Below are 12,153 nucleotides of genomic sequence, written 5' to 3'. Positions count from 1 at the left end.
GGGCGACAGAGTCAGACTCCAACTCAAAAAAAAAAAAAAAAATGGTATGGCAGCTTTGGGAAATAGTTGAGCAGTCCCTCAAACAGTCAACTAGAATTACCACATGACCCGGCCACGCCACTCCTAGGTATACACCGAAGACATACATTCATACAAAAACTTGTACACAAATGTCCATAGCAGCATGACACATTAAAGGTAAAGGTTGGAAACAATCCAAACGTTCACCCACTGATAAATGGATAAATAAAGGGCAGTCTATCCACACAGTGGATTATTATCCTGCCATATAAAAGGATGAAGTACTGAGATATGATACAACATGGATGAACCTTGAACACACTCTGCTTGGGGAAAGAGCAAGTCATGGAAGCCCACAAATGGTATGGCTCCATTTATATGAAATTTTCAGAATAAGTGAATCTGTAGACACAGAGATAGAGAGTGGATTAGCAGTTGCCTAGGACGGGGAGGTGGTGTGGGTAGATGGAAGTGGGAGTGATCATGAATGACCACAGGGTTTCTTCCTGGAGTGACATAAATGTTCTAAAATTAGATTGTGGTGATGGTTGCATACCTCTGTGAATATACTAAAAACCACCAAATCATATGCTTAATGGTGTATAGAAGGTGAATTATATCTCAATAAAGCTGTTTAAACAAAAAAGAGGGTGATTAATATGACTGTAAAAAGTTTTCAGCTTTTCTCAAGATAGTTGCACTGTAGGAATATGCTAAAACGGTAATGACATTCAGGTTAAAACAGTGTCAATCGTGTCACCTTTTATCACATTAGATTTGGCTCTGGATGGATGCTTAGAGATACTTTTTATTGTAAAATAATTCAAAGCAAAACACTTGGTAGGTTTCTTTTTCTTTTTCTTTTTTTTTTTTGAGTCAGAGTCTCACTCTGTCGCCCAGGCTGAAGTGCAGTCAGCGCAACCTCAATCTGCTGGACTCAGGCAATCCTTTCAACTCAGTCTTCCCAGTAGCTGGAACTACAGGTATGTGCCACCACATCCAGCTAATTTTTTGATTTATTGTAGAGACCAGGTCTCAACATGTTGCCCAGGCTGGTCTCGAACCCATGGGCTCAGAAAATTCTCTCACCTTCTCCTCCCAAAGTGCTGGGATTATCCGCGTGAGCCATTGTGCCCGGCCAGCAGGTCTCTTAAATCTAGTTTATTTCATTTAATATCATGTAAAGCATATCCAACTGTGATTTGTTTAATGCTCACGAGGACAGCTGATATCCAGTGCTGATAATTTAGGACTTTGGCCTTGGTCTTTGAATAAAACATTCAGGCTTGATTAAACTTTCATTGTATTGTGATGTTTGTTTTCTTTTAGGTGCATTGTGCTAATCAATCTCTCTCTCTCTTTAAAAGTTAGGCAAAAAAAGAGCTCAGCAGTGCTCTGGGGCAGGGAAGGTGTTCATGCAGCTCTGTGTCCCAGGCTCCCTCTGGCGCCCCCAAGCACAAGTATGTCACCTCCAGGTCAGCGGAGGAAAGTTGAGAATAATATCCTCAGGAAGACACAGCTACAGCCATTCCAGTTATTACAATGCAGAAAAATGTTTCTATTGATTGGTAAATAAGTGCTGTCCTGCCCCTGTCTCCACTGCTCCCACCATCTTCCCTCAGTGCCCCCTCGCCAGGAATTCCTCCCTCAGGACTCCCCTAAATCCTCCAATTAAAGAAGTATTGCCTGGCACAGAAGGAGCCTTCCAGACCCTGCTGCAGATGGTTGCTGTTCCGATTAGAGCCTGTGTTTAAAAGGTTGTTAAATACGAGGGGCAGGGCCCCCCAAAAAAGAGATTTATTACTTTAAAAATTTTGTATGTATTCTCACATATTTAAACTCATCACCTTCAAAGTACTCTCCACTTGGTGGAATGGAGATGGCTTTTCCACTGCTCAAAACAGTTCTTAAACTCATCAATTTCGATGCCCTTTAGTGCTACTGCCATTTTTTGTTTCACCTCTAACACATCAGCAAAACATTTCCCTTTGAGGACAGTTTTTCATCCAGGAAACAAACAAACAAACAAAAACTTGCTGGGGAGAGATCAAGTGAATAGGGAGGGTGGAGCGTGAGGGTCCTGTCATTTTTGGTCAAAAACTGCTGAACACTCAGCGTGGTGTGGGCAGGTGCGTTGCCATGGTGGAAGAACCAGTCATCTGTTTGCCACAGAAAAATTCACTGAAGCCAAACACAGCCTCTCACAACAATGCTAGCTGGTACAGTGATAGCTTGTTTTGGGTCAAAAACTGCTGAACGCTCAGCGTGGTGTGGGCAGGTATATTTTCATGGTGGAAGAACCAGCCACGTTTGCCACAAAAAAATTCACTGAAGTCAAATGCAGCGTCTCACAACAACGCTAGCTTGGTAATGTGATGCCAACAGGTTCCTAGAGCACTTACCTAGTGGAAGAAGCCTGCACCACAAGGGCCTGCCCTCTAAAAGATGATCCTGATTTTTTTGGATTCCCCCCTCATATCTTTTTTAAAACATATTAATCCCCCTCCCCCCAGCCACACACACAACCCTACGGCCTACTAGAATTGTCCCCACATAATACCTGATGCTGGGAACTTTCTCAGGTCCACTTTCCCTCTCCACATGTCCTTACTGGTATTGGCTCTGATGATCCCTCAGACTCTGGGCCCCAAGCTCACCTCGTTTAGTACCTTGACAAGATTCCTATCTTCTGCATGCCCTATGCTCTGACGGTTCTGTATCTGCTGTCACCAAATTTGACGGGAATTAGCCTTAGATTTACCCAAATGAGACAGGTGCAAAGGCACTGAAAAAGTGTGGACAGGTGTCTAAACTTGTGGTATTATGGATTTTCACATTTACTGGAAACCTAGTGATCTGACCTCAATCCACATTCACTTCTCACAGATAACTGACCCATCTCTATTCGTGAATGATTTGGTAAGCAGCCCGATTATCTAAGGAAATCTGTTTCAAGGCAGGGCATTCTTTCCCTTCCTTCTCATCTTGATCCTTATCTTCCTTCAACCCCCATGAGAGGACAGACCAAGTGGAGTCACAGCAGCAGCTGGTGTTCTGTGAAGACAGTCACTCACCTTAGCGTTCTGCACATCTTCTGTCACCAACAGGATCTGCAGGCCTTCCGGGGACACCAGGGTGGTCTGCTCCCGTGGTGTTTTTTCAGGCCTGGCTGCTGCTGGTGAACTGGGCAGGGCAGCTGTGTCAAGGAGGGAGCCTGTAAATATAGTTTTCACAGCTTCAGCAAAGGCCTTAGCAGTCTTCTCAGAAATATCCACCAGGTAGATCTGTTTCAAGCTGCGTCCATCCTGGTTATTCTGGAAGTTTTCCTTGATAGCCAAAACAATGGTCTCCACACACTGGCCTAAGGGAAAGCCAAAGATCCCGGAACTGATAGCTGGGATGGCTATGGATCTGTACTTGTATTTTTCAGCTAAAAGGAGACTTTGTTCCACAGCTTTCTTTAACAGTAACACACACTTCTGGGCTTTATCTCTCTCCCACCTGGGCCCCACTGCATGGATCACATGCCGGTATGGGAGCTTTCCTGCCTTCGAGATGGTGGCATTGCCGGGTAGCAGGCGGCCGTCTCTTTTCACTATCTGGTCACAGTCATCCTGGAGCTCAGGGCCAGCTGCTTTTGACAGCGCAGCGGCAAGGCCAGAGATCTGTCTGAGGTCCTCATTCGCCGCATTCACTACCACGTCGACGGGAAGCTGTGCTAAGTTGCCATGCTGCACAATCAGAGTGATGCCGGGGGCCAAGTTCACCTGACAGAGGTACTTCTGCCCCATGGTGATGCCTCCCTCCTTCTTTTCTACATTCTCCAGTAGTTCAATGAAACAACCAAACAACCGTCTGACTTCACTTTTATAAAAGCGTGATTTGTCCTGGAAGAACTGCCTGGCTCCTGGCTTGTCAATATGGACACTTTGGAAACAGACTGAATCCCTGATTTGCATGACAATGTTCATTCCCTTCAGTACTTCAGTCTTTGAGCCAGTTAGTAAAATGCCTTTTGGTTTGTTCTCAGGGTTGAAAGATACCTGTACAGTCACCGTTTTTATCTTTGCCCAGAATAGTTTCTTTTCTGCCCTTAAAAAATCAATAACTAAGGAAGGTTTTACTTCAATCAATCTCTCTATTTTCATGTGTTTTTCCATAAAGTCAAAAAGCAATCTATAGGTGTCATTTACTTCTCTCACAAGGCCAGCAATGATGACCTCAGCTGTGGATTCTGCAGTTAACTCATTGATGACTGCAATATTTAAGGAGGAAAGATGCTTCTTCTGTAAATTGCAAGCGAGCCCTTTCCATTTCTTGCCATTAAGAAGCTCTCTGTCCTCAACTGAAATGCGCTTATAATTTAATGCACTGAGCATTTGCTGTTCAGCTTCTAACAGGGTGTCAGAAGAAGAGCTGGTTAAGTGAACAGTTGTACCCTCTAACTCATAAAGTGCAAGAATTTTCTGTGCTGTAAAAAGATGTTTAGAAAATTCTTGACAGTTTACCTGTTGCAAAAACTGCAAAATCTCAGGAGAAATTGCAATTTTTTTCTGAGCCATGGTGTACACTTTTTCCTGGATTTCACACTTTGCTTTATACACATCTGTGCAGAGTCCTTTCAGGAACAAGCTTTGAGTGTCTCTATCATAAAAAATTTCCATGTCTGGGCACCCCATTCTCAGACGTTCAAGTAAATCGCTCTGCTGCAAAACAAAATACCTGCCTGGAGAAATAACCATTTTTTCTTTCAAACTTTGCTCTTCCCTTTTAATTTTTTGAGTGGTGCTTTTTATTAATTCCTTGATTTGTAGCTCAAAGTTTTGGACATCCTCTGATTTCCCTGCTAAGATGATCATCTCCTCAAGTGTATCAAACTCAATCAGAATCCCATCATCTTCTAAGTCATTTTTTATGGTGTCCCACACTGTTGGATCCACTTTAATTGGAGTAACTTTATATTTGGACCTGATGCCAGAGAGTGTTGTGGAAGTATCTTTCTGCCAGGTCTTGATTCTTTGTCTTCCTTGATTGACTAAAGTGGCTGCTGGTCTGATGGTAACTTTACCACTGAGTTGGGACCATGTAAGCTCGCAGTGACAATGTCTCATTTCATCATTTATCTCCTCAATCAGGTGACTCTTGTTCTGTAAGAACTTCCATAAGGGAAGATCCAATGACTCTTCAAATGGTGCTGGAAGCTTGATCAGAGGCTTCTCCTTTCCATACAAGGCTATGCCTAGCGAGGCATAGTATGGATATACAGAAAGTGGCATTTTATTGAAGTCAAGTTTTTTGGTCATGATGGTGTCTAACACTTGAAAGAAATAAAAATAAAGTGATCTCAGCATGATACATTGCAAATGAAAACAAAACAAAATGCTCCAATTCTAGAGAAAAAATCCTAATGTTTGTAGGATTTTGATGTTACAGCATATTAAAAAGCACTACTCCCAAAGTCCTCAACTATAAATGGATCTATATATGAGAATGCCAAAAAAATGTATATACATTTTAAGCATGACATTTTCTCAAAAGACGGTGTTAATCAAATGAATGCTAGTGTCACCATGTGACAGAACAGTTAATGAGAATGGCAGAAGCATGGTTGAGCAAATGTCATACTACACATTGTTACTGTAATTTAATTCAACTTTGAAAAGTAATACATAGATAACATCTCTTAAAATATGTATACCTTTTTTGACACCCCCCTGTATATTAACAGTGCACAGGTATCCCTTATTGAATGGAATAATTACTCTCTAGTCAAGATCAATTAATGTTGAAATCCTATTAATTAAATCTTATTTTCTGTTTTTCCATTATTACTGATAAATCACCAGGAAGTAGATGAATTTGGTCACAAGCATGGGGGTGATGTTTGCCCAGTATAAAAAATATTTTGGTGTTCAAAGTGAAGCTCCTCTAAGTATTATGCCATTTGTTCCTTCTTGTACAGTCCCACAATGTTAGTCTTCAAAGTTGACTTAGGTTCTATTAATACTTCTAGGAGGAGGGGCATAATAGTAAATTATTATAGCTTATAGTGTCAGACACTATTCTAAGTATATGTACATATATTAATTCATCTTATCTTTACAACAACCATTTGAGGAAGAGACACTATTATTGTTATCTCTATTTACAAAGAATAAGACTGAGACTAGGAAAGACTACGAAACTTGAATAGGGTTGCACAACCTGCAAATATCTGAGCTAAGATTCAGTGTCTGTCTAGCCCCAAAGCCCATCCTCTTGTCCCTCTACCAAACCTAAATCATCCTCACAGTCCTCTGAGAGCCCAGCCCCAGAGACAATGATTAAGACCCTCAACGCCTCCCATCCCTGCTACAATCTCCCTCCTGCCACATTCATTGGAAGAGTCCCTTGAGGGTATATGTTTGTGTGTGTACACGTGTGTATGTTACATGCTGTTCTCCTCATCCAAGGTTCTCCTCGTTTTGTACAACTTCTTATGCAGGTACAAGAGGCATCCACGGAAAGGGGATTAGAATAAATTCCAATAACAACTTGGAATTTGTGGAAGGTTATTACAAATAACTTCACCTGGTATGTGATTGGGCCCTATGACTGGCATCAGGCATGATGGAAAGAATGTGGTCTTCAAAGACCCAAACATGTAGCTTCAACTTCCCAGCATGGCCCTATGGTAGCTAGGAGTCCGGGCAGTACCAGTGACTACTAGCATGTACTGAGCACCATCATGAGGCAAGCGTTTTTCAGGTATTATCTCATTTCTTCCTCACAAAATTTCTCTAAGGTAAGTAGGAAGGCAAGCCCCTTTTTGCAGATGAGGAAACAGGCTTTGGTGGGTTAAAGTAACTTGCTGAAGATCACAAAGCTAGTAAGCACCAAATCAGGATTCAAACTCAGGTCTGTCGAACCCAAGAACCATCACAGATGTCACCTTAATATGCTTTAACGTCTCCATCCTGTTTCCTCATCAGTACAAACTAACTATATCTAACCATGCAGATTACTTAGAGGATTGTGAGACACTGTGGCAGAAAACAGAACAAAAGCTCTCACAGATAACAGATGTTCAGTAAGAATTTCCTTCCTTAAGAAATAAATCAGATTTTGCACAGTTTAACAGAATAATTTCAGAGTAAAGTGCCTATTAATTCCTCTCAAGTAATCTACAGAAAATAAAATATTGCTAAATAAATCTCTTTTTACTCAAGTTCTAGCTACTGCTTGCCTCATTATTGGTGTAACATCCTACAAGAAAAATCAACACTATAAGTGAACAGGAGATTTCGGAAAAAGAAAGAAGTCAAGGGTATGGATTATGGGCCCAGATTACCTAGCTTCAAATCCCAGCTCTGTTGCTCGCATGATCTTGGGCAAGTTATTCAACCTGTCTGTGCCTCAATTTCCTCACTTGTAAAACAGTGGTGATAACCAAGATGTCCACAAGGCAGTGTCTGCAAATGCACTTGGTAATACCCTGAGGAGCTATGCAAATATGAGTGGTAAGAAGGAGCCAGAGAGTAAACAAGAGAATCAGTATATCTCAGAATGTGGAGAACAGGGAATGAGTGAGTTTAGAGGAGGAGGTTGATCAACAAGGTCAGATGGTGCAAAGAGATCAGGGAAAAGGGGAACCCTTGAGGTGACCCACATAGTTTACATGAATAGCTCTGGCATAAAATAACCCTTCATTAAATAGTACTTCTGATTATTTGTTTATATGCAACACAGCCATGCTGAGGACACACCCAACAGTGCCACGCCCTCCAGATGTTTGAAAGCCCTGAAGCTGTCAACTCTCACCATAAACTGGGAGAGTTCCCTGGGCCCAAGACCAGGCCAAGGGAGATTTGAATATGTGACAGCGGTTCCTCTTTGTCTCTTTGCCCAAGGAATATTAGATCTTTCATTTCATTTTAATCCAAACCATACATTCACTCTCATTTTCCCAATGAAAACTGAGCTAGGAAAAGAGAGGTTCCACCAAGTACTCTGTTGAAACAATTGATCGCAATGGGTAGCATACCATATTATCCTGTGTCATGTCCCACCCTAATTAATCCCAGGCACAACGTTCCTTCTTTTCTAGGAAGTATGACCTCTTAATTCCTACTGTTCAGCCTTGACCTCTGAACGTGACTGGAATTTCCAAGTTGACTTTGCATATGCCTCAGAGAGCTAGCAGTCTGTGTCTCCAAAGCCCTCAGAAGTGTATCTCTAAGGTTTAGCGGGACATGTTTTCACAGGATCATTCCAATGATCCAGGAGGCATCCACTGATCAAGTGAAACCACCCCTATGAATTTTTGAGTGATTACAAAGATGGGTGAAAGGGGAAATACTGAAATGTATGTATTGCTATGTATTGTTAAGTAAAGTATTACTTTACTTAACTTTGTTGAAATTAATTTGAGAGTTACTATCAAGTGTGTGGCTAAAATATAGATTATGTCTTTTTCAATACAATATTTCAAAGGTTCCAGGAACAATATATATTTTATCCCATCATAGGTAGAGACTCATGAGAGAATCTCTTTATATCTTTCAAAAATTTGATGTTGCTTCTCTAAAGTTTGAATCACTGACCTCATTAAGCATCATATCCCAGATGAACAGGATTATTATTCAATTCCCAATGAGATAAATGGATAAATAAAAAAATGCATCAGAAGTAAGTTGAAAACTATTAAGCTCTGCTAAAAATGGCCTAGATTATGCAAAGTATGATAAACTAATAAATATTACCTTCTCTGTCAAAAAATTCAATCAGAGCGGAACTTTCTTCAGGAAAACATTCAACACTGGCAACTCTTCCTCCACGAGAAGGGTTTTCAAAGAAAAGTTGCAAATTGTAGTCATCAGCACCAGGTGGCAGGTTTTCAACCCTGATTATTTTGGTCACCTCCAGGAGTCTTGGAGAGAGCTGAAATTTTTTAATTGTATGGTACCTTGTGCAATCATCAACAAATCTTACAGCATCTACAAAGAAAGAACGAACCAGTAAATTATGATTAGATCTTTTTTGTTATACAGAAGAAATTGTCCAGCAATAATTGACTGAGATAGAAGGGGAGAGCTACGCACTCCATTTTTTTTTTTTTTTTTTGAGTTGGAGTCTCACTCTGTCGCCCAGACTGGAGTGCAGTGGCCGCTCCCGGCCACCGCAGCCTCGACCTGCTGAGCTCTGGCGATCCTTCCGCCTCAGCCTTCCAAGTAGCTGGAACTACAGGCACGCGCTACCACGCCCGGCCAATTTTTTTATTTATTGTAGAGATGAGGTCTCACCAAGTTGCCCAGGGGGATCTCGAACCCACGGGCTCAGGCAATTCACTCACCTCAGCCTCCCAAGGCGCGGGATTACAGGCTGAGCCACCGAGCCCGGCACACACTCCATTTTTAAACACAAGGTTTTAATACCCATGTGAGAATTTACGTGCCTAACTCCTGGTCTCTGGAGGACACACATATGAATGCCTTACTTAGATTACTACACTGAACTGTGGCTTACCTCCTGTCACAGCCCTCACCAACCCTCCTGAGTGGCTTTCCCTACAAATCTCCTCATCTTCAAGCCCTTCAATGACTCCCCACTACCTGCAGGTATGAGTTCACACTCCTTAGCCAGGCTTATGATGCCCTTGGCTATTTGATTCCAAACTAATTTCCAAGCATCACCTTTGGTGTCTCCCTGCTATTCATTTGATTTTCCATGTTGCCACAAAAAACAGTCTTTTTTTTTGTCTTTTGAAAACTCCCTTTTCTTTTGCCTTTGTATGTACAACTTCCTGTGTCTGGAATGTTCTTCTCCAGGGTTTTATCTTGGTCCTATTCTTCTTTCAAGACTCAGTCCAGGTGGGAGGATCGCTTGAACCCAGGAGCTTGAAGCTGTGGTGAGTTGTGATCGTGCCACTGCACTCCAGCATGGGCAACAGCGAGACCCCCAACTCAGAAAAAAAAGACTCATTCCCGACTGTCTCTTTCAAATCAATAAACACCAGTGGTGGACCCATGATGTACAAGGCACTGTGCTAGGATCTGGTGATGCAGAAATAAGTATAACAATGCTTTGCTAATTCTTTATCTAGGAGAGAGGACGTTTTGAGAACAAATAAATTTGTTGCCTATTGTGAGATCAAATGAAGTGGGAAGACATACTAGGAATCAGACAACGATTCCCAGAGTACATGGTCTCTGATCTGGATTTTGAAGGATGACAAGGGGTTTACCAGATGGATAATATAAAGAGACATGTGAGGCAGAGGGAATATATTCTGAATATGATTGATTGATAGTGCTGAAATATAAATGTCACAAGAACAACCTTGATTGTGTTCTTTCCTTCTATTTCTCATAGCTTATTGTTCACAGCTAAGAGACAGCTTCTCCTAGTGCACCTGCCTTATTCATTTACAAATGGACTTCCTCCCTGTCGCTAGACTATGAGTTCTTTAAGAGTTATGCTTTATTCATCTTTGTATCCACAGCACCTAGACCAGTGCCTGGTACATAATAACCCAGCCAACCTCATACAACTAGTTAAATGACAGAGTTAGAATTCTGACTCTGACCCTTAACCACTCCACTGCTTGGCCATGGAATAGTGAGGGGTCTGGAATTGGAAAATATCCTTGTTTTAGGTGAAGATGGCTCTTCCCAATCTCGGAGACTGCCCACAGACTCCTGACAATGACCTTAAGAGCACTCATTTTCTGCCTCCCATGCACTTCCTCATATCTACATATGTGAATGGCCATGAAAGGACTAAGGAAATGTGTGGTAAAGTAGGTGAGAGAACAGCCTGGAGAAGGGGGCTGCCTGGGTTCAAATCCAGATTGTCCATGTATTAGAACCTTTGTACCTCTGTCTCCTCAACTGCAACATGGGGGATAATAATAATGATATCATAAGGTTGTTGAAAGGAACAAATAGATTAATACCTGTAAAGAGCCTACCACAGTACCTGACTATGAGTCAGTAAGTACTGTCTGAGTTTTGTTATTATTATTACCTTCCAGTAAGTCCAGTTTGGTGACACAAATCAAATTTACTTACCCCTGTGAGATAATATTTGAAAATACTGACTTTTTTACTTGGAATTACCTTAATAACCTTAGACTTTAGATTTCTGTTTGTCTGTGTTTTCTCTCCCTCATTCTCTCGCTCTCATTCTCTCTCTCTCTCTCTCTCTCTCTTGCTCTCTCTCTCTCTCTCTCTCTCTCTCTCTCACACACACACACACACATACACACAGACTCATGCAATAAAGCTAATTCTATTAAACACACCAGAATTTGGTTTCCAAACTAATGTGCTTCTCTCTTTCAAAATAAAAAAAATCACATGGAGTCCTCTCTTACTGGCTACATGAAAGAGTCAAATTTTTCAAAGATGTACCATCAACGTGGTGTTCCAAGTGTGATGCAATGAAGACTGGCGAATGAAGTGTCATTTTATCTTACCTGTATGCTTTTGAAAGGTAACTACAGCGACTTCAAAATCTCGGATTATTTCCACTTGAAAATCATCACTGGACAGACCACTTATGTTCTCCACTAACCAGATTAATGCTATATCAGTTACATTTGCCTTGAGGTTTTCAAGTGCCACCAAAGAAGAAATATTTTCACGTTCTTTTGGGATATCTTCCATTTTTTCCGATGTATCATTAAGAGGGAGTTTTGTATTCAGTTCTTCTGACACATCTGATTTTAGGGAGACAAGTGGGGTACAAGATGTTATATTTATCTGTTATGTTCTTCACAAAGTAAGTTATCGTAAGACACTGCCTTCTTTCTTTCCCAAACTCTTGGCTAACTCACACAAAAACAAACCTTAGCTTTTGCTTTATTTAAATAAAAACAGGCTGGGCATGGTGGCTCATGCCTGTAATTCCAGCACTTTAGAAGGTTTAGGCAGGAGAATTGCTTGAGACCAGGAGTTCAAGACCAGCCTGGGCAACATAGTGAGACCTCATCTCTACAAAAGATAAATTAAAAACAAAACTAGTTGGGCGTGGTGGCATGTACCTAGAGTCTCAGTGACTCAGAAGACTGAGGCATAGCCGGGCTCAGTGGCTCAGCCTGTAATCCCACGCCTTTGGGAGGCTGAGGTGAATGGATTGCCTGAGCCTGCGGGT

General features: G+C 41.5%; 1 protein-coding gene across 1 annotated transcript in view; it reads right to left on the bottom strand.

Annotated features, from left to right (window-relative positions):
* The window catches only part of PARP14 (poly(ADP-ribose) polymerase family member 14), a 48,489-nt gene that overhangs the window by 25,664 nt on the left and 10,672 nt on the right, over positions 1-12,153 (bottom strand). Inside the window, exons 4-6 of the mRNA XM_008052800.2 lie at positions 11,477-11,719; positions 8,763-8,996; positions 3,096-5,338 (exon numbers count right to left, since the gene is read on the bottom strand). Coding sequence (XP_008050991.1) covers positions 3,096-5,338; positions 8,763-8,996; positions 11,477-11,719 — 2,720 coding nt within the window. The remainder of the gene's footprint in view (positions 1-3,095; positions 5,339-8,762; positions 8,997-11,476; positions 11,720-12,153) is intronic.

Source organism: Carlito syrichta, unplaced genomic scaffold (assembly GCF_000164805.1).
Source record: "Carlito syrichta isolate Samal-C Ts95f unplaced genomic scaffold, Tarsius_syrichta-2.0.1 Scaffold287526, whole genome shotgun sequence".
NCBI lineage: Eukaryota > Metazoa > Chordata > Mammalia > Primates > Tarsiidae > Carlito > Carlito syrichta.
The sequence above is the reverse complement of the archived record's forward strand: the minus strand, read 5'-3'. Positions and strand labels throughout refer to the sequence as shown.